This window comes from Coregonus clupeaformis, unplaced genomic scaffold (genome assembly GCF_020615455.1).
Source record: "Coregonus clupeaformis isolate EN_2021a unplaced genomic scaffold, ASM2061545v1 scaf0973, whole genome shotgun sequence".
Classification (NCBI taxonomy): Eukaryota; Metazoa; Chordata; class Actinopteri; order Salmoniformes; family Salmonidae; genus Coregonus; species Coregonus clupeaformis.
This window is the reverse complement of record NW_025534427.1, coordinates 85,505-108,350: the sequence shown is the minus strand read 5'-3', so window position 1 is coordinate 108,350 and position 22,846 is coordinate 85,505. Positions and strand designations below refer to the sequence as shown.

Here is a 22,846-nt window from a genome sequence, read left to right as displayed (position 1 = left end):
GGTATCAAATACATTAAACACATGGTTTCCAGGTGTTTGATGCCATTCCATTTGCTCCATTCCTGCCATTATTATGAGTCATTCTCCCCTCAACAGCCTCCTGTGGTATAAAGTGGATAAAGCTCATTGGGCTCTCACCTCCTTTTCTAAGTTCCCTTGCTGTGGTCCATGTCAGACCCCACAGAGACGTACCATTCTTCACAGTCATACAGAGAGTTCGGCCCATTCCCATGCTTTAACCAACTTTAGAGAACACCACCATTTTGCAGTCCTATTGTGCATCTGAAAAGGCACCTTATTCCCTATATAGTGCACTACTTTTGACCAGACTCCGATGGAAACACTCTCACCACAGATCTGGAAGCTCACTATATAGGGGATAGAGTGCCATTTCGGACACCACCCTATTCTCCTGAGTGAGCTTCCAGGTCTGTGATGAGAACGTTTCCATCGGAGTCTGTGGCCTGGGAACTAGTATGTCTGTAGTAGGCGTTTCCCAGGGACGGTAGTCTGCGGAAGCGTGTCCTGTTCCTCTTGTAGACAAGCCAGAGCACCGCCACCAGCACGGCGAAGATCAGCATGGCCACCAGGACCGCGGCTGGGACGATACCGTGGTGCAACCCTGGGAGAGACACAGAGGGGTGAGTTTACTGGACACTGAAGGCTCTGTTAGTCATGGAGGCTGCTCCCAAGATACCTTTTTGTTGCCAAATTATGAGAATGTAAATGAGAAAAAACGCATAACTGTCGATAGCCTCAATTACATACATACCATTTAGTGGCTCCACTTCTACCTCAGGGATCGTATCTGCAAAGAAGACGATCTGTTTAACTTGACTGATCTATAGATGTGTGTGTGTGCGTGCATTGTGTAGAACAAAGTGAATCCATTCTCTCCTTTCCTGTCCTCATTCTATATTTCACGAGTAAGACATAGGTGGAATATATACATACATGTACACTGTACAAATGTATAACACAAAGCATTGTCATAATAGCAGTTGGAGGTTAGTGAGAGGCTGCGTTTACATAGGCAGCCCAATTCTGATATTTCTTTCAATTATTGACAAAAGATCTGATTCGATTGGTCAAAATACCAATTATTGGCAAACGATCTGATTTGATTGGTCAAAAGACCAATTAGTGGCAAAAGATTTGGGCTGCCTCTGTAAATGCAGCCAGAATGTCTCTACTCCACCTAAGTTAGTTTTGCAGACGAAGCCCAGTCTCTCAGTGCACTGACAGAGAAGCCACATCCCATCAGACACCCTGGTGGACACACAGGTGTCTGCTGTCAGCAGGCTGGGGTCTGGGGCCTGGAAGTTCCAGTTGGAGTAGTCCATAGGAGAACCATCAAACCATGCCATGGAGTCCGCTAAATTGGACCAGACAAACAGATACAATTTTTAATAAAGAAGTTGTGAATTGGTTCATTTGACCCCTCTCCTTCCCCCTGCAACTCTGCCCCAGGTCATGGTGTTTTCTTTTCAGTGCTTCAATCAACTCAGCAGGTAAAACACTAAGTAAATAAATAGTATCAAAATACTACTTAAAAAATTTGAAATTCATTATGTTACTAAACCTATTAAGCTGTGTCTTATCCCAGTTCTGTCCGAAGCACTTACATTGTCTGTCTTTTGCCAGCATTTGGTTTATACTGTACGCCAAGGCTGCTTATTTTGACGAAAAGAGAGGAAACTTGGGGGAAGCGTGTGCTTACTGTCAGTGTTGAAGAACATCCCCAGCCAGATGATTTGATGTGGGAAGCCATACGACCACAGCTGCTCCAGGACGAACCTGTTTTCCGTCTCTGTCTCTATGGTCAGGACATCTGATGTGTTTGCTGGAAGAGGGAAAAACCCACCAAACCTTAATTATTATATGTTTATTACAGAGCATAAAGAAGGCAATACTCTGTGAACGTTTTGCACCCTCAGATCTATAGCTACAGTACAGTATTAACTACTAGAATGGAGCTAATACATGGATCCCATAGGGGGAGCTCTCACCAAACATGACATTTTGGACAATTACAACAGGGAGTCATCACAAGGAAATTCCCATAGACAGAGATCCATAAAATCCTTGATCCATCCTAGCATGAGACCTAATTGGCTCCATGGTGTACTGGAGACCTACCACAGTAGGATGAAGTTGCTGAAGTTAGGAAAGTTTAGCAATTTCTTATTATGGATTAAGGTTAGAATTTGTACAGGGGAATCTGATCCTAAATCTGTGCTTGAGGGCAACATCTGCCCAGAATTCCTGTACCTTTGTGTCTGCAGTGCTCTCTGGCCTCATCCAGGGTCAGTCTCTGGACTACAGGCTCAAAGCTGTAGCAGCTGGCTCCAAACCTCACCCACGTCGATGGACACACAACCTCATAGGTGGTGAATGCATTACTCTCTATGGGAGAAAATGATGAAAAGCAGTATTGTGCATTTGAAACTCTTGAGGAGGGACTAACAGCACAGTAAGCTTTAGTAGCCACTGCTTTATAATATGCTAGGACCTAGGCCATACTCACTAGGTGGTGGGACATGACACAGGGCTCCCTGGAGCGGCATCTCACAGTCGGCCCTCCTCCAGCCCCCGGTGACGTCCATGTACACACAGTCCCCCAGGATGAAATCATCATCATCGGCCGCGTCCCAGTGGGTGAAGACCGTGTCACTGCCATCAGACCACTGGTAGTTGATCCCATCCTGTAGGGGCGTACAGTCACAGGCAGGAAGGGGGTCACACACACTCTTAAGGTGAGCCTACGTTGCTAAGGCGGGTTGCTAAGGGAGAGGACGGGGTTGTAGGTCATGTTATGCAACGGAGCAGGAAGAGTAGAGTGTAGCAGGCAATGTTAAAAGGTTTGGCTTGGGGGAAGTGTGGTGTCTATATACCAATGTGTGTGTGTGTGTGTGCGTGCATTGTGTAGAACAAAGTGAATCAATTCTCTCCTTTCCTGTCCTCATTCCATATTTCACGAGTAAGACATTCCTTGAGCCTCTGGGATTCTCCGATCCACATGTTGTGAGTGGTTTAGAATTCCTCCCAGCCGGGCCGGCAGATGAGAAAAACAACTCCCATACTGTGTGAGTGAAGCACAAAACTGCGCCCCAAATGGCACCCTATTCCCTACATAGTGCACTACTTTTGACCAGAGCCCTATCAGCCCTGGACAAAAGTAGTGCACTATAAAGGGAATAGGGTGCCATTTGGGACACAAACATAGTTATGCACAGGCTGTGGGCCAGAAGGAAAGCTCTGGGAAGCACACTGGACAACTGCAGTAATGGGATAAGTTACATCTATAAGCCAGTGTGATAAATATCTCTGTTTGTCACAGGATATCAGCTATAAGCCATATATTGGTATATAAACACCAAACAGTATGTGAATGCGTGTATGTGAATAGAAAGTGCCCAAATGGGACTTAGTAGGCCTACTTCTGATTTGAGGAGATCAGATACATTTGGTTATGATATGGTGCAAACATGCTGTGAATAATTACAAAGATGAAATCCCATGCTTCGAAAGAATGACATGGACTGGAGAGGGAGAAAGCGAAAGCATCAGAGTAAACAGACTGTCAGATGCACATGGTCTCAGGCATTTCTGTATTTTCAACATGACTTCATTGTGGCCATGCTGTTTATAAAAGACCTCTAGCTAGTGCGCTTAGCTGTTTCCTTGTTTCTACTATACACACTCCTAACATCATCAAAGGTCAATTCATGCCACCAACTTCAACATGCTTGTTAATGAGCATTATCTACACACACACAAACACACACACACACACACACACGCACACACACACACACACACGCACACACACACACACACACACACACACACACACACACACACACACACACACACACACACACACACACACACACACACACACACACACACACACACACACACACACACACACACACTTCACACTCAGCCCAGGCAGGTAGCAGTACTCAGCAGTCTAGTATAATACCTACGTCTTGACTATACAGTCCAATCCAGTGGGGGAATGCCAATCTATTGACAAGGACAGTAAGGAACGCCTGGTGGAAGGGGTCGGTAACGCTCACTAGCTCAGACTCAGACTCTAAGCACATATGCAGCGCCTCGTACCAGCTCATGTTGCCACGGACAACCCTGTAGCTGCGGTTCTTATACTCAATATTGTCAGGGAGAGGGTGGAGGTAGGAGTGGGATGGGGGTTTAGTTGCGTCTGTTGCAGGGAAAGAGAGAGGGAGAGGGGGAGAGGAAAAGATAAGAGAGATTGTTTCAGGAGGAAGCAAGGGCATTGATTTGTCACAAAATCAACAGAAACACTCATTTCTTTGTTCAACAATTCCTGAAGGGGATTTCTCTCATTTTGAGAGCACAAAATAGGAAGCTATAACCAAAAACAACAGTTTAATTGATGAGGTAATACAGACATGATTGGTAATATCTCAGCTCTGTGCTCTGAAAATAGGCCCCAATCTGTCAATGAGAGCCTGAATGAGGGTGAGTGCGTGACACAGAATGCATGCAGACAGAGGGGAGTCCTACCTTGGGGTCTCTGACAGACAAAGCCATACCCACTCTCTGTGCACTTTTCATCGAACCACTTCCCTGTCAGGTGGAAGTTGTGGTTGTTGGAGAGCACCGTGCACAGAGGATCGTCCCCGCCCAGGGGCCCGCTCAGCCACTCATCCTGCAGAGGAGGGGCGCCCACGTGCACACACACACACACACACACACACACACACACACACACACACAGAAAGGCACACACAGACACACACACACATAGACAAACACACAACACCCCCCCCACCCTAATCAATACACTATACAGAGAACATCCCCAAAGCACAAAGACAATGTCAATATTTGATGTTGCATTTAACCTACAATCTCCCTAGAGGAGGTCTTACCGTCAGAGGGTTCTTGGGTTCTACAGGGGACCAGTTGGTGTAGCTGACAGGTTTCCCATTGGTCCATTTCATGGTGTCCTCATCCCGTAGACCAATCCAAATGCCCACTGTCCCGCCCTGGAGCAGCATGGTGATGTACGCTTGCTCGATCTCGTCTTCGATGGCGACCAGCGTGCCTTGGAAAGAGGAGCAGATAGACTGGGCGTCTCTCCAGCTTTTCCCCTCCTCAGAACTGTTGGGGAGGTGCAGCAGGAGACACTGCCAGAATACACATAAAACACAGGACAGAAATTTAGCAAGGTTTTGGTATAGTTCCTAGATCAGTGAGTTTTTTCCTTGTACGGTCAGATGGCCAAGATAAACTGAAATCAAATCAAATGTTATTGGTCACATGCGCCGAATACAACAGGTGTAGACTTTACAGTGAAATGCTTACTTACAGTTGTGGTCAAAAGTTTTGAGAATGACACAAGTATTGGTCTTCACAAAGTTTGCTGCTTCAGTGTTTTTAGATATTTTTGTCAGATGTTACTATGGTATACTGAAGTATAATTACAAGCATTCCATAAGTGTCAAAGGCTTTTATTGACAATTACATTAAGTTTATGCAAAGAGTCAATATTTGCAGTGTTGACCCTTCTTTTTCAAGACCTCTGCAATCCGCCCTGGCATGCTGTCAATTAACTTCTGGGCCACATCCTGACTGATTGCAGCCCATTCTTGCATAATCAATGCTTGGAGTTTGTCAGAATTTGTGGATTTTTGTTTGTCCACCCACCTCTTGAGGATTGACCACAATTTCTCAATGGGATTAAGGTCTGGGGAGTTTCCTGGCCATGGACCCAAAATGTAGATGTTTTGTTCCCCGAGCCACTTAGTTATCACTTTTGCCTTATGGCAAGGTGCTCCATCATGCTGGAAAAGGCATTGTTCGTCACCAAACTGTTCTTGGATGGTTAGGAGAAGTTGCTCTCGGAGGATGTGTTGGTACCATTCTTTATTCATGGCTGTGTTCTTAGGCAAAATTGTGAGTGAGTCCACTCCCTTGGTTGAGAAGCAACCCCACACATGAATGGTCTCAGGATGCTTTACTGTTGGCATGACACAGGACTGATGGTAGCGCTCACCTTGTCTTCTCCGGACAAACTTTTTTCCGGATGCCCCAAACAATAGGAAAGGGGATTCATCAGAGAAAATGACTTTACCGTTGTCCTCAGCTGTCCAATCCCTGCACCTTTTGCAGAATATCAGTCTGTCCCTGATGTTTTTCCTGGAGAGAAGTGGCCTCCTCGCTGCCCTTCTTGACACCAGGCCATCCTCCAAAAGTCTTCCCCTCACTGTGCATGCAGATGCACTCACACCTGCCTGCTGCCATTCCTGAGCAAGCTCTGCACTGGTGGTGCCCCGATCCCGCAGCTGAATCAACTTTAGGAGACGCCCTGGCGCTTGCTGGACTTTCTTGGGCGCCCTGAAGCCTTCTTCACAACAATTGAACCTCTCTCCTTGAAGTTCTTGATGATCCGATAAATGGTTGATTTAGGTGCAATCTTACTAGCAGCAATATCCTTGCCTGTGAAGTCCTTTTTGTGCAAAGCAATGATGACGGCACGTGTTTCCTTGCAGGTAACCATGGTTAACAGAGGAAGAACAATGATTTCAAGCACCACCCTCCTTTTAAAGCTTCCAGTCTGTTATTCTAACTCAATCAGCATGACAGAGTGATCTCCAGCCTTGTCCTCGTTAACACTCTCACCTGTGTTAACGAGAGAATCACTGACATGATGTCAGCTGATCCTTTTGTGGCAGGGCTGAAATGCAGTGGAAATGTTTTTTGGGGATTAAGTTCATTTTCATGACAAATAGGGACTTTGCAATTAATTGCAATTCATCTGATCACTCTTCACAACATTCTGGAGTATATGCAAATTGCCATCATAAAAACTGAGGCAGCAGACCTTGTGAAAATTTATATTTGTGTCATTCTCAAAACTTTTGACCACGACTGTACATTCCCAACAAGGCAGAGTTAAAAAGTAAGACATATTTGCTAAATAAAAAAGGAAACAGTAACACAATCAAAAGAATAACGAGGCTATATACAAGGAGTACTGTTACTGAGTCAATGTGCAGGGGTACGAGGTAGTTGAAGTAATTGAGGTAATACAGTATGTACATGTAGGAAGGGGTAAAAGTGACTAGGCAATCAGGATATATAATAATGGGTACTAAACTATACAAACTTCCATTTAAGCCCTACTATGCAGAAGCTTTTAAATGAATCAAAGGATGGGAGAGGAGGTAAACCTTGTGTCCGAAGTAGAGCCATCTCTCTGGACAGCCTCCGATGTAGTGAGGCTCTCTGGGAATCTCCACCACGGACACGGTCCGGCGCTTACATACGTGAGCGTGGAGACCGCCACACTCACCCGCCGACCACTGACCTGTTGGTCAAAACACGTCAAAGAGGACTCGGTCATGGTGTTTTTTTGTGTGTGTGTGTGTGTGTGTGCCTGTGTGCTCACCTGAAAGAGAGGACATTGTCACACACTGTTTCTGTTTCACTGGGGCATCATGGGAGCTTCCTTCTGCCCAATTCTGATAATCCACAGGGGACTCATCACTCCAACTGCACACACGCACGCACACACACACACACACACACACACACACACACACACACACACACACACACACACACACACACACACACACACACACACACATACGCAAACACACACAAACACACACACACACACACTCCTATTACACCCCCTCACACGAAATAAACAGCATTATCCATTAAGTGTGAGGTAAAATAGAGCATTCAATAAACTCAAAAGCCCCACTTACCTGAACTCTTCCCTCACCAGGTCTGTGGACAGCCCTATCCACCAGTCAGTTGACCCCAGAGAGAGCTGAGAACCGAGAGAAGAAAATAAATGCTTAGCTCACTCATTCAAGACCTATTATCCTCCTCCTCCTGCATTCTGCCCTCGCTCCAGTGAAGGATCAGCCATTCAGCCTCTTTCACGCCACGAGAGCCCATTCAACCCCTCTCCTTGGCCTTGGCCTCATTCAACCCCTCTCTTTGGCCTTGGCCCCAGCCTCTGCTGTTTTATCCACAGCTCCGTCCTTTTTATAGCCTTCAAAAGCCTCTCCACCAGAGGGCCCTTCGGTTTGATCCAAGACGCTGTGCTGTGGTGAAACAAGGCCCTTTATTTGGTTCCTGTATGCGAGGGCACTCGTGCGAACTCGTCGGCGTGTGTTTGTATGTGTGTGTAAGAGAGAGAGTGTGTGAGGGCACTTGTGTGTGAACTGTGAATTTACAGGCGCGTGTGGGAATGAGGGCGTTCGCGTGTGAATGTGTCGGCTAGTGTGTGTGAACTCGTGTGTGTGTGTGTGTATGTGTGTGTATGATTGTGTCGGCTCGTGTGTGTCTGAATGTGTGTGTGTGTAAGTGTGTGTGAATTTGTGTCGGCAAGTGTGTGTGTGTCGGCCCGTGTGTTAGTGTGTGTGTGTGTGTGTGTGTGTACAGACCCTCCCCATGCGCTCTCTGATGAATCGGAGCTCCTCTTTAGAGTGGACAGACAGCAGGTGGCCTCCCATCATCATACAGGCCAGGTTTACATCCTCCCAGGGAAAAGGCTGCTTGGCCAACAGATACTCTGCTGCTCTGTAGAACACCCAGGGCTCATTCTCTACAGGACAGAGGAACTGCAATTTATATCACAAATAAGCATATCAATTAATGAATAAAAACTCAATAAAATACATAAGAAATATCAAATATAATAAAATACATACACATGAATAAATGTACTTACGGTTATTATACCAGTAGGGTTTGTTCAGCTCCATACCTACGAGACATATAAGACAGACACTCTTATTGATAAACCTATACAATCTATACGGATAAATCAACAAGCAATTTTAATAATAATAATAAAAATACATTGGATTCAAAGCAACTTTTTTTTTTTAAACAAGGACACTGTACAGCAAAAAGCTATCAAAAAAGGATGTTTTCAAAACGTTCATCCAGTCATACAGTACCTCTGGGAACCTTGCAGATCCACTCGTGCTTGGTGTCACAGGGCTGTGGCAGGAGGGCGTTGGTCAGGTCACTGTACACAGCACAGTTATGTCTGTCATCCTCCTGGTTCTTATCCTCGATGAAGGAGGACACCACAGGGGTCCCGTCAGACCACCCCCAAGCTCCTGCTGACTGGGGGTCTCTCTTATTCAAGCCCACCCAGAACCAACGACCCTCTGTTCTGAAAAAGAGGAAGGAGTAGAGTAGAGAGAGAGAGAGGGAATAGATTTGACATAATGAATAAAAGTCATCCACAATCACAGGTAAAACGGCATTTCCTGAAGAAAATGTGTGTGCTTGATTCCCTGGGACAACACAATATTATAAAAAGGCAAAAACAGGGGTGTAGGCGATAGAGCACACTTTTAACTTTTGACAAATGAACAGTAGTGATGTTGGACTAGGTGGCACTAACTAACCCATCAAACATGGAGTGGAGGAGTCCTTTGACGAAGACCTGCTCCTCGTAGTGGTGGAAGCTGGCCAGCTGAGCTCCTAGAGCCTGGCAGAAGAAGTCAGCGTCTTCCCACGACCTCTTCATCAGGACCTTCTCACTGTGGAACGCCTGAGGACCACAGTCAACAATGACACTACGTCGCCTTGACTACAGTATCTCCTTATCTGCATTGGTTTTCAAGTGACAGCTAATGGGACAACCTCTATTATTTAGAGAATTACAGTGATCATGTCATACTCTCTCAGAGTGGTAGCATAAGCATTACTTTTCACAATAAGTTAATAACTGAGGAAGACAGGAGAAATACAGGAAAATAGATAAAGGAGAAGAGACAGAACAGAGGGGGGAGAAGAGGAGGAAAGGCAGCTGACCTTGTAACAGTGGAGCAGGCCGGTGTGTGATTCCCAGCCCGGAGGACAGGGGGCATAAGCGTCAATATGGATTGCAGGCAACAGGACCTCCTGGTAACCACTGATGCTCTGTTTACACACTGACAACGCCTTCTGGGATTTGCAGTCCTTCACTTCCCAGTGACCCAAGGCCTGGCCACCTGTCATAGCCACACAGCCACCTGCACTGACTAGAGAAGGGAGGAGAGAGAGAGGGAGAGAGAGAGAGAGAGAGAGAGAGAGAGAGAGAGAGAGAGAGAGAGAGAGAGAGAGAGAGAGAGAGAGAGAGAGAGAGAGAGAGAGAGAGAGACTGTGAGCTGTGATTTATTAACTAAATGATTGGATTTCTACTTCAAAGTTGTCCTGCCATTTCACCATAGCAACAGCATGATTTATGATGCTCTCATCCTGACTGAAGGAAGCTGAGATTGTGAAACCTAAATTACACTTGAACTCATTAATCATAGCCTGCATCCGAAATGGCACTCTATTTGGCTATTCCCTTCAAAGTGCACTACTAAAGTAGAGCACTGCATAGGGAATAGGATGCCATTTGGGACGAAGCCACAGTGTGAAGTGAAGTGAAGGAGGGGGGGTTGAATGAAGGACAGTAGACAGCAGACACATCCACCTGGGGCTAAACTAACCCACAACTATGTCTGTCTTTCTGTCTGTCTGTCTGTTCTGTCTCAGCCCTATTGTTTGCTATCTAAGTGGAGCTGGTCTGTGTCATCGAGACTACATGCCAGTGGGGAAGAGAAGGAAGACTGTTGACAGTGGAGTGGTCTGGAAAAACATGTGAATAGAGGGAACAACATAGTTGTCATATACTGTATCACTCAATCCACTACGACAAAACAGTATAGTTTACCAGGGAGACTATTGTTTATTGACATAGAGTAGGTTGAAGTTTGTCCCTATCCACTGATCCAGGGTCAGATCTTTTTTCATTACCCTTCTGATAGCCGTTAGGATACATTGTTGGGTAATCTGACCCTGGATCTGTGGTTAAGGGGCAACTTCTACCTGGAACATAGAGTATAGGATGCTACAGCCCACCCCACCACATCTCCCTTCCCTACCTGGCTGATGCCTGTTCCAGTTGGTATACAGCAGCGGTAGGGTGGATCCGTTGTGTCCTCCCAGCCAGCTGTACTCTCCATGGTTACCCTGGTCCTGTAGGGCCGTCCAGTAATATATACTACCATTGGCTCCCATCTCACTCACCAGGCTGTTCAGAAAGGCCTGCTCAAACCTGCCACGGAGAGAAATCAACAATAATTCATAAGAATGTATTCTTGCCACTATGAAATATGGGAGTTCCCATTTGAGGTGCAGTGTGTAAGAAATGATTAAGATGAGAAGTCTGAATCAGAAATCAGACCTGTTTTCCACTGTGACCAGAGGAGCCTTGCAGTAGTAACCCTTGACAGCGTCTTCATAGCTCTGCTCGTGGCTCGTCACCATGTAGCAAGAGTGGCCCTTCCGCTTCCAACCCTGTGGGGAAGACATACAGATGTAGGGTCTTAATTTGAGCCAGTTTGCTACAGCAAGAAAATAATCCTGCACAGCAGCAGGACATTTGAATTATTATGTGGATTATAATTAATGGACATTTTTTGTAGGGGTTGATACATTTTTTGTTACGGCAAGTTAAGTCTGATATTGGAAATTAAAAACTTTAGAAACCTTTTAAAACCTCGAATACACTACAAGTTAGCATTTCCTGCTGTTCAAGAAAATTCTAAAGAACAAAAGAGTGATCAAATTAAGATCCTACATCTGTAGCTCAGTTAGATTAAACAAATAGAAAACGTTTAACTTTATATGACTGGATTCTTCTACTGCAGACACCATCCAAGAGTGAGAGCAGCCAAGACAATGCGCTGAATATACTGCAGGTTCACACATTACTCCATGTCTATACACACAGACACCTGAAAAGAGTTTGGGCCGGTGTACAAGAATAGCAACAAGCTCAGCAGAGCAGGCCAAGCTGACTGGATTGTGTTACCCTCCAAACATTCTGGCAGTAAGAGCCGCATAGTTTGGAATTAGCAGTAGACTGCAGTGGCTAATACAAGCAAACACACGTGGAGGATTGGGGTTAGGGGAATGGGGAGGGTGGGGGGTTAGGGCTATGACTGGGCCCATCTGTTAGGACTGGAGGGGGCTTGGAGGGGACTTTTGGGGAGGGTCTTAGGGACAGGAAGTAGTGGTGTTTTGACAAGTCTCCTACATTTCACCCCCACCTCACCATACACACTTGAGGACCAATGGCAGCCAACACGTGCGTGTGGAAGGAATGTACACCAGTGCCTCCGCGATGGAGGAGATTCTCTCTTTATGTTGTCAAATCCCTTTCCAACTGAAGGCCGTTTTCAATGAACATAGCTAGGGTGATTGTGTGAATTTTACAACATGGCCTGAAAACAATCAAACACAGTCCCTGAAAGAAGTCTTTATTCTGTGAAGTCCCCATTCATTTATTTATTTATACTTCTTAGTTAGTGTCTGTGTCCATTGATAGTACTCCCCTAGGTCCATTTCCTGTCCATTTTAGGACATGGTGAAACAGTGAAACAGCCCTTATGAGTCAATCTGCTTATGTCCTCGTAAACAGTGACAGCTCCACATGACAGTCAGACAATACGTCATCTGGCTGTTGAATCAGCTCATTGTACTGAATGCAGAGCAGACTCTCCCTAACTCAGGATCTGAACCCAACCAGGCTCTTTTACTGTAATGGTAATGCAGGTCTGGATATGTAGAATGGCACTATTCTGACCACACTGCTCAATGTCAGCAGTTTGCACGCCACAGAACCTCTGTCTGACAAAGGATGTATCGAATCAACACTGCATGGTGCCATGAAATAAGTTGTTATGGAAACAGTTCGGTTTAGATTGATGTAGATAAGAGCAGTTTTGCATTCTTCTGCTCAGGGCTAGGACACATGCAGCGATGATATCTTGTAGGGTTTCTCATCAGATCATCTATGTGTGTGTGTGTGTGTGTGTGTGTGTGTGTATGAGGCTACCTCAGGACAGCTCTCGTCCCATGCTCCAGTGGGGTGTAGGGGCAGAAGGCCAGGTCTCCTACACACTGCAGGGAGCTTCTCATCGCATGGTGCCAACAGCCAGTTCCCCTCCTAGGACGGACACACACACACACACACATTTGAGTAATTTACTATATGAATTCAAATAAAGACGACGAACCAACCACAAACTGTAATCATCAAAGTCAAAAGGATTCAGTTGACCGTACCTTTATGTCAGTCTTGGCACAGAGCTGACTGTTACTATGGGTAGGCTGGTGCTTGTGCCAGAGAGTGAGGTCGACCGGGGAGCCGTCTGACCACTCTACAACTGAAGACGATAGCTTCTTTATCAGGCCGATCCACACCTCTGAGCCAGACAATGAGACTAGAGTACACACAGACATGTAAATATACATACATACAGTGGCTTGTGGAAATATTCACCCCCCCTTGGCATTTTTCCTATTTTGTTGCCTTACAACCTGGAATTAAAATTTTGGGGGGGTTTGTATCATTTGATTTACACAACATGCCTACCACTTTGAATATATAATAAAATATTTTTTTATTGTGAAACAAACAAGAAATAAGACAAAAAAACAGAAAACTTGAGCGTGCATAACTATTCACCCCCCCCAAAGTCAATACTTTGTAGCAATTACAGCTGCAAGTATCTTGGGGTATGTCTCTATAACCTTGGCACATCTAGCCACTGGGAATTTTGCCCATTCTTCAAGGCAAAACTGCTCCAGCTCCTTCAAGTTGGATGGGTTCTGCTGGTGTACAGCAATCTTTAAGTCATACCACAGATTCTCAATTGGATTGAGGTCTGGGCTTTGACGAGGCCATTCCAAGACATTTAAATGTTTCCCCTTAAACCACTCAAGTGTTGCTTTAGCAGTATGCTTAGGGTCATTGTCCTGCTGGAAGGTGAACCTCTGTCCCAGTCTCAAATCTCTGGAATACTGAAACAGATTTCCCTCAAGAATTTCCCTGTATTCCTTCAATTCTGACCAATTTTCCAGTCCCTGCCGATGCAAAACATCCCCACAGCATGAAGCTGCCACCACCATCCTTCACTGTGGGGATGGTGTTCTCTGGGTAATGAGAGGTGTTGGGTTTGCGCCAGACATAGCGTTTTCCTTGACGGCCAAAAAGCTCAATTTTAGTCTCATCTGACCAGAGTACCTTCTTACATATATTTGGGGAGTCTCCCACATGCCTTTTGGCAAACACCAAACGTGTTTGCTTATTTTTTTCTTTAAGCAATGGCTTTTTTCTGGCCACTATTCCGTAAAGACCAGCTCTGTGGAGTGTACGGCTTAAAGTGTTCCTATGGACAGATACTCCAATCTCCGCTGTGGAGCTTTTCAGCTCCTTCAGGGTTATCTTTGGTCGCTTTGTTGCCTCTCTGATTAATTCCCTCCTTGCCTGGTCTGTGAGTTATGGTGGGCGGCCCTCTCTTGGCAGGTTTGTTGTGGTGCCATATTCTTTCCATTTTCTAATAATGGATTTAATGGTGCTCCGTGGGATGTTCAAAGTTTTGGATATTTTTTTATAACCCAACCCTGATCTGTACTTCTCCACAACTTTGTCCCTGACCTGTTTGGAGAGCTCCTTGGTCTTCATGGTGCTGCTTTTTTGATGGTGCCCCTTGCTTAGTGGTGTTGCAGACTCTGGGGCCTTTCAGAACAGGTGTATATATACTGAGATCATGTGACAGATCATGTGACACTTAGATTGCACACAGGTGGACTATATTTAACTAATTATGTGACTTCTGAAGGTAATTGGTTGCACCAGATTTTATTTAGGGGCTTCATAGCAAAGGGGGTGAATACATATGCACGCACCACTTCTCCGTTATTTATTTTGTATACTTTTTTGAAACAAGTTATTTTTTTCATTTCACTTCACCAATTTGGACTATTCTGTGTATGTCCATTACATGAAATCCAAATAAAAATCAATTTAAATTACAGGTTGTAATGCAACAAAATAGGAAAAATGCCACTTTTGCAAGGCATTGTACATACACACACACACACACACAGCATACTTAGTTTATTTGTCAACATTTAAAAAACAACCACATAAAAGACATTACCCTCCCATGACCCTTTATGATGTCCACACTATCCCAGAACATAGAAGACACTATACACCACATAAAGTAACTAACATCCATACTAGACTATAGAACCCCAGATCCAGACTCACCGTTAGCTAGCAGGTCCAGTAGCAGCTCTACCTCAGATAGAGAGTGTAGGCTGGTGAGGTTGGCCCCTACGGAGTCACAGGCAGTGGAGCAGTCCTTCCAGCTCCCTGCCTCAGCCTCTGCCAGGGCCTTGTAGCAGTAACGGTTGTGGGCCAGCCAGCCCTCGGAACACACCGTGCGGTAGTACTGCCAGTTATCTGGGGGCGGGTAATGGAGGAAAAAGGATGAGAGGTAACGGTCCAATTCAGCACAAAAACATTAGCACCTGTCATTCTAAGATTTAGGGGTAAAGAGAGAAAATGTCAGAGCATTGTCACTCTTCCAAGAGTCGTTCATCACTCTGGAGAACAATAAACGAAAGAAAGCCGTAAATCAAAGTTCGGTCCTAGCTGAAAACATTCTCAAATGGAGGTGTACTACTTGAACTTGTCTAATAAGAACGCTCATCATCCATTTTAAAACATTTCCAGTGTCATGCCTACTGAACCATACACAACCTATGTTTTCTGTTATAGCCCTGTTATAGCCTAGCTTGGAAGAATCTGAGGTCAAGAGTTCATGTTCGAGGTGGAACCCAGCTGTTGAGCCCTGTAGCTAGCTGCTAGCTGAAGCTCCTCTCCCATTCTATTGGTAGAATCATTCAAACCGACATTACTCACTGGAGTGACTCAGGAGTTCTATTGCCAATGGAATAAAATAACAAGACTTCTATTGGCACTGGAATAAATAACAAGAACACCATCAGGACAAAACAACCAAGCTGTGCCCAAATGCTGACCTGTTAGAGAAGGTTTTTCAGTACCAATCAACAGTTCTTGTTGGAGAGAACATCGTTTTGGAACATTACAAATGGATAATTCACCAGACGACTCTCGAGCCAGACAGAAACAATTGAGTCATCAGTATCAAACAAAACAAACAGCCAAACGTTGCTCATGTTTATGCAATTTGACCTATTAGAAAGGGCTGTTCAGAACTGCTAACAAGTACTAGTTGGAGACTGTGTATAAGAATATGACAAATGGGATAGCTCACCAAGCCCCAACACTCAAGTACCAAACACAACCAAACTCTGTGCATATGGCCCAAATGGCACCCTATTCCCTACATAATGCACTACTTTTGACCAGAAACCTATGAGCACTGGTCAAAAGTAGTACACTATATAGGGAATAGAGTGCTATTTGGGACATAGGTATTAATAGTTCCCTAGGCCCTAGAGCCAGACGGACCTTGACCTGGCCTTTTTATCAGTATCTACATGTAATCACTTCCTATAAACCACAATGTAAAGGGGTTACTGTGAATCTGACAGTAGCTTACAGGCAGCTCGTGGCAAGTAAAATTCTGTATTTCATATAACAGTATACCTACTGTAATATAAATACGGTATCAAAGTAAGTACTGTGTAATAACACATAGTACAATACCTTAACATTTACTGTATTATACTGTAAAAAAAAGTAAATGCTACCATAATCGGAATGAATTAATGAATGGCTGAATGAATGAAATTTCACAGTATTTTACATTAGCAAGCAGGTTGGCCGCTAGGTAAAGTGTTTACACATTACAGTATATTAATTAATATTTGGTGTTTTATATCACTTGCACTTCTAGTGGCCTTAACAAATGCTTCCAAACTGGCAACGACAACAGGGCAGAACAGACCAAGAAGACAAGGTTTAAGACTTGCTGCCACTCCATTCTGTCCCCTACAGTATACATATTGATGGGGCACTATAACCACATAGGAGTTAAACTGCTACAGCATTCTCACTCACAGGTGCAACAAATATAGCCTATTACAAGGCACCCCTCAAAATATGTTAATTAGCCAGAAACAACAATACCATGCACCCACTAGTGGTCAAAAGGTTTTTGGTGCTCCAAATATTAGGTACGGTACTGTATTCTGTGGGTTGGAATTACAGTACCATTCGAAATACAGCAATTGTATGCCCCGCCCACAACATTTTCCCACAACGCACCATCATTTACAGTATGTTGCAGTAAAACATTTCAGAGTATTTTACTGCTGAAAATACACCAAATTACCGTATAATTTACAGTTTTCCATTACAGATTATTAATCATTTCTTGTAGTACAATGGCTGAGCACTAGGACAACAATAGCCTGAGCCCAGTCTGTTTGTGCTATCATGCCAACTCTTTGTCACTCATTGTCATGACAAACACTGTTTTGCACAAACAGATATGGGACCAGGTTAGGGCCACAATAAGAAACATATATGGCCATTGATGTCTTACCTAGAGGCTCAGCTCTCCTGGTGTCATTGGGGGTCTTCTTACAGATGTAGGGTAAAGCAGACTCACAGGACAGACTCTGCCACTGGTGCCCCCCCGAGGCTGAGTTATACACCCCACACTGCCTGTTGTCCTGCAGAGGGCTGGATGATAGGCCTGGGAGAGACCAACAGGGGTAGGGGGGAGTTACGGGTAGAAAGAGAGAAACTTTGGCCTAGTTTCAAACACAAATCTCTGGCTCCCACTACTGCTACAGCAAGTACTTCTTGATTCCCAATGCTGAGATCCAAATGGACTGGACCGGTTTGAGCTAAATGGCCAGAAACTCCACTTCAGAGGGCTACATGAAGCTATTACATATTATTGCTAACGCCAATGCTGTTCATTCCGATCTTAAAGGAGGAATCTGTGCCTTGGAGTGGGATTGAAAAGGTTGGAGCAGCCCAACTCTCTTACCTGAGGTGAAGTTGACCAGGGCTAGAGGAGCTCCATCAGACCACTGCCACCCTGTTCTCTCACTCAGGTGGTTCAGTCCAATCCACACCATCACCCCCACGTCAGCCAACCGCTCTGAAAGACACAGAAGCACACACATGAACACCACTAACTCTGGGCAAAACATCTTGTCCTTTCTCCAACCTGAATAAGCAAACCTATGAACACAAGTCTGTTTTAATACTGCACCCAAGAGTTTATAGTTTATAGAGTTTATACTGTATGTGTAGCTCAGACCACACCCCCCACCTTGTCTCCTTTCCTGACTAAAAGTTCAAATAAAGTTTTAAATGTTTAAATAGAATTATTAAATATAGTGATAAAATAGTTATAGAGACGAGTTGTCATACCTCTGATGTACCTCTGTTCAGTGAGGTCAGTGATGCTGAGTAGACTTCCTCCCTGGGCCAGGCAGGAGGAGTGGGCCTGGCTCCACGTTAGGATGGTGTAGAGGTTGAACTGGTAACACGCACGGCTCTCCTGGTTCGAGTCCCAGAACGTATCGCAACTCAACTCTGGAGGCAGAGACAAATAAATGTTAATATTATCATGGTCGTGTTGTTTGAAAGACATTCGATCAAACCCACACTGTACAACAATACCGTTGTGTGTGTGTGTGTGTGTGTGTGTGTGTGTGTGTGTGTGTGTGTGTGTGTGTGTGTGTGTGTGAGTGTGCATCACCTTGACTGGGACAGAAGCCCCATTTCTCATCCTGGTCGTATCGACTGGTGGTGGCACACCAGCGATGGTGGTCCTCGCGCCCCTCTGCTGTGCACTCCGAGTACCACTTGTTGTTGTATTTGAATGGCAGGGCACAAGGCATGCCGTGGGCATTACCCAACAGTGTGTGGATCTCTACAGAGAAAAACTGTTGTCACTACCACCTTCTTTGGGCTCATTTTCACGGTCATATAGTGAGCCAGTCTATTCGTTTTCGTATGTAAGTGATGATTAGCATTTGCATGGCTGCATTAATATCAAACCAACTGTGTCTCAATGAAACTGTCTGTGTAGAAAGAGGTCAGTCAGTACATGTCACTACTATAATATACTATGTATACTAGTGATGCGCGGGTTGACTCATAACCCGCAGTCTCCAAGGTTATATCCGCGGGGCGGGCGGGTTTAGGGTCATGAAATATTGTGTGGACGAAGGACGGGTGGATGGCAGGCAGGTTGAATAAAGAGAAAACAATGCATAACAAATCCATAAATGTATCATTCTTATGCAATTCATATCTATAGGCTACAATTCGTTTTTTCTTTCATTCGTTTTATCTGGCAGTGCGTAGGCTAGCCTAAGCCTAAGCTTAAACTTTAGGGCCTAACCGCAGCGTGCCAAATACACACCAACTGCCAAATGCTTTTTGGAACAATGTCAGAGTTTAATTCAATAAGACAAAAGCTGCGAAATGGAGAGTTCAAATTAAATAGAAGGGAGGGCCAGAACAGTAGTCTAATGTTTGGGAAAGATTTGGTGAAGTGTTAAAAGAGGATTAAAGCAGTGCCGGCTATGTTATGCGTAATGATTGTGAGGCTCTATACAAATTCGAGTCACAAGACAGGGACTTCAAAATGGCATGTCAAGGGAACTGTAGGCTACTGTTCAGATGGGTTAAATGGAATAGTAGCCTAATTGAAATCTGGACACTGACTGTAGGTCTATAACTTCTCATATAGCCTAATAATATTAACTTCTGCAGAATTAATTATTTATTGCAGTAAAATGATACCCCAACAGTTATGGGGGAAAAAAATCGATAGTTACATTTCGGGATATTATTTTTGACGATATATCGTATCGTAAGCAATATTTTTTGAACATTGAATCGCAATAAAATCACAGTATCGAATCGCAATACATATCGTATCGGCACCTACGTTTTGGGATAATATTGTATCGTGAGGTCCCTGGCAATTCTCAGCCCTAACACCAAATGTAAACAGGAGTGGAGAAATAAATTTGATTTCATTCAGCATCTTGAGAGAATGAGCGGTTAGGGACCGTCTGTAAAGGTGCTATCTTTATCAGCATAATAAAAGCTGATAGTATTTCAACCACATAGAATATGCATCCAAGACGAACTGAAATCGTATCAAAAACATGTTGGGTCATTTTAACAGCTTTTAATTTTCTTAAAACAGGTCAATTTTGGAGATTTTGCATAGGAAATCTTTCCTGTTCTTTTTTTCTTCTTGTATTTTCTCTCCGGTCCCTAAACGTCTTTGCTGTGCAAAAGAAGCAGAAATGAAAGAGGCTAGAGAAAACAAACTTTATCTATGTCAACTACATTGAAGCATTCATTCTATCGATTTATGACATTATTCTGATGAGCAAGGGTTTATTTAGTCTTCCAGGGCAACAAGTAATGACAGAAGAGAAGCTGCAAGTATCTAATTACAGACAAGTTCGTTGACTGACAAATAGTCTACCAAAATGTAAGGACATTATAAGCAGAAACATATGCCTATCTAAAAAGGCCCATCAAAAATTGTTCCGCCTTCTCTGACTGTACACCGCATTTTCTATATTTGCGGGTTAGGGTCGGGTGCGAGCCTCAGATTTTTTATTTATAATTTATAGTCGGGCGGTTGCAAATGGGTTATTAGCAATTGCGGGCGGGTGCGGGTGAACAAACAGCTGACCCGCCCTCACTAATGTTTACTACTTACCCTCATAAGGATAGGCACATGGCCCCTCCCCTGGTGTAGAGTACCTCCTCCACTGATGATAACTGGCCCTCTTGACCACCACCAGGCGTCCAGCCACGGACAGCTTCAGCTGGGACGCCCCGTACAACGTATTCCCATTGCACCTCCACCACAGGGTCTGGAGGGGTGAGTCACACTCGAAGGTGCCCAGGGGCTGGGTGGCGTCGCTGATGTTCAGGCCCAGACAGAGGCTGCTACCCAGATTGAAGAGGCGGTGGCGAGACACCCACTTCCACAGCATACGGCGGGTGGGTCTCTCACAGCTTTCCAGAACCAGGTTAGAGGAGGAGGAGGAGATGCAGCGCTTCAGCTGGGTACTCTCCATGATGAACAGACCCTTTTCTGGGAATAGAGGGATTGATGGATGGAAAAGTAGGGTAGAGGTGAAGAATAATAGCATATTCCACTGTAAACTCTACTATGCTCTCTATAGGACACTAATATTGGTGTTTGAGCACTAAAAGGTGCTCTCTTAAGGCTTCTGCATGCTTCGGTTCTGCTGGGCCGAACGAGTGTGCTCGCATACTCCCATAAAAGACCTTTGCTTGAAAAACAAGAAAAAGTACAGTTTGTCCATCTTGAGATGCCGTAGCCAGTATACACTTCCTCAAAACAGTCAGAATTAATCTAAAATAATAAGATATCTGTCATTAATTTTTACGTTTTTGCCGAGATCTTAGTCGCGCAATTTTACATCTAACTAAGATGTTTGGTGCAGTATTTCTCAAGTTAAATTTTTTTGCATGAAAATGAGTAATCTATTGTTGAATGGCAACAAACACTTTATTGAAGAATCTCTACTGTTGACCAATGACCGACGAAGGGGCGTAGACTTCGGCTCCGAACTTCGGCTTGCCTCGAGAAAATGTTTTGTCTGCACGAACAGCCGAAAAAACCCTTGCCGAAGACCAAAACGAATAAAAACGTCACAAAATATATATGCACGAACTGTTCTGGACTGTTTATTGTTCAGAATTTAATTTAATAATATTAATTTAATTTAATAATGTCATTCTCCTATTCACATGTCTGAAACAAGTGTGAATGTTTATAGTCTGCTAAAATGTATTATTAGGCCTATGCATAGTAACATTACTATTACAACATTACTACTAGCCTACATTGTCATATCCGATAAACATTTTAAATTCAATGAGACTGGAGACTGGAGTTTAGGTCATCTGACAGGCCTACTCTGTTTTACAAGCACAGCATGTGCCCAACCAAACAACATGTCTTAGCCTGTTTCTCTCTGTGTGTGTGTGTGTGTGTGTGTGTGTGTGTGTGTGTGTGTGTGTGTCCTCCTGTCATTCCGTTGGCATAATTGTATGACCCCATTTGAGCTCACTCCTGTTTACACCAGGGAAACATGCCCTCTACAGCCTACAGTTACTATACTGTGCATACAGTTTATCCATGGTTACCTTTACCTGACCCTAAGCTGTTCATCCCGCTACCCATAACAGCATCAATAACGATGTTTTATTCTTTCTGACCTGTCCAATCTATGCGCATCAGATGCCTGTTGGTCACATGATGAGTCAATTAATTAATTAACTGATCATGCATAATAAGGGAAACGTGTTCTTATTACGAAAGCATTTTGCAGTTCTTCCAGTCCAGATTACACAACAACCTTTTCTTATACTGTTTATTGTATTTTTCCATAATCGAACCCGAGGATAATAAAACGCATCCCGCCATGCATCGAGCCGCGCAGCACTGTAGCCTACAGAAGCCTATGCAAATGACTTGTCTTGCACATACAGTATACCACACTTGCATACACAGGGCAACAATCAGTTTTTCCTATTGTAGACTTTCTTGTCCTGATTTGCATGACTGACCTATCATTAATAATTATGTAAAAACAACCTGGAGAGTAGGCTACTAGTGGACACATTTTGATGTTCGATGCAGTCTGAGCTGAACTTACTGTAGAGTTCGGAAAGTTCTTTTTTCTCCAACACAACATCGTCTTCAATCACACAGTCGCAGCTATTCACAAAGACTATTGCAAAGATTAACAAGAGCACTCCTAAAGATTCTGTACAGCGTGATAAATATATTCTCATTTCGACGACAAGTTGCGGAATAAAAAGGCAAGAGTTCGAACATTCCGTGGTTGTTTTTCTCCTGAAGAACTTTCCGAAAGTTTGGGTAATCGCGACGTCACGGCCCAAGGTCTCTGCGGGGTAGTAAAGACAGCATAGTCTACATTTCTTCCAGACAATTTTTGGGCGGGG

At 44.3% G+C, this 22,846-nt stretch overlaps 1 protein-coding gene across 1 annotated transcript; it reads right to left on the bottom strand.

Moving 5' to 3' along the window:
- Nucleotides 1-28: 28 nt before the first annotated feature.
- Nucleotides 29-22,835, bottom strand: pla2r1 (phospholipase A2 receptor 1). Its single transcript, XM_041845258.2, has 28 exons — nt 22,537-22,835; nt 20,562-20,942; nt 18,570-18,743; nt 18,239-18,403; nt 17,850-17,963; nt 17,397-17,549; nt 15,128-15,322; nt 13,135-13,292; nt 12,905-13,015; nt 11,249-11,361; nt 10,947-11,119; nt 9,847-10,055; nt 9,438-9,583; nt 8,979-9,199; nt 8,747-8,782; nt 8,460-8,620; nt 7,773-7,837; nt 7,445-7,548; nt 7,227-7,363; nt 4,923-5,180; nt 4,555-4,699; nt 3,993-4,228; nt 2,528-2,705; nt 2,272-2,406; nt 1,721-1,843; nt 1,199-1,375; nt 773-808; nt 29-622 (listed from the first exon to the last, which is right to left on the bottom strand). Exons 1-28 carry the CDS (start codon nt 22,673-22,675, stop codon nt 405-407), a joined length of 4,461 nt encoding a protein of 1,486 aa, XP_041701192.2. The 5' UTR covers nt 22,676-22,835; the 3' UTR covers nt 29-404.
- Between the last annotated feature and the right edge of the window lie 11 nt (nt 22,836-22,846).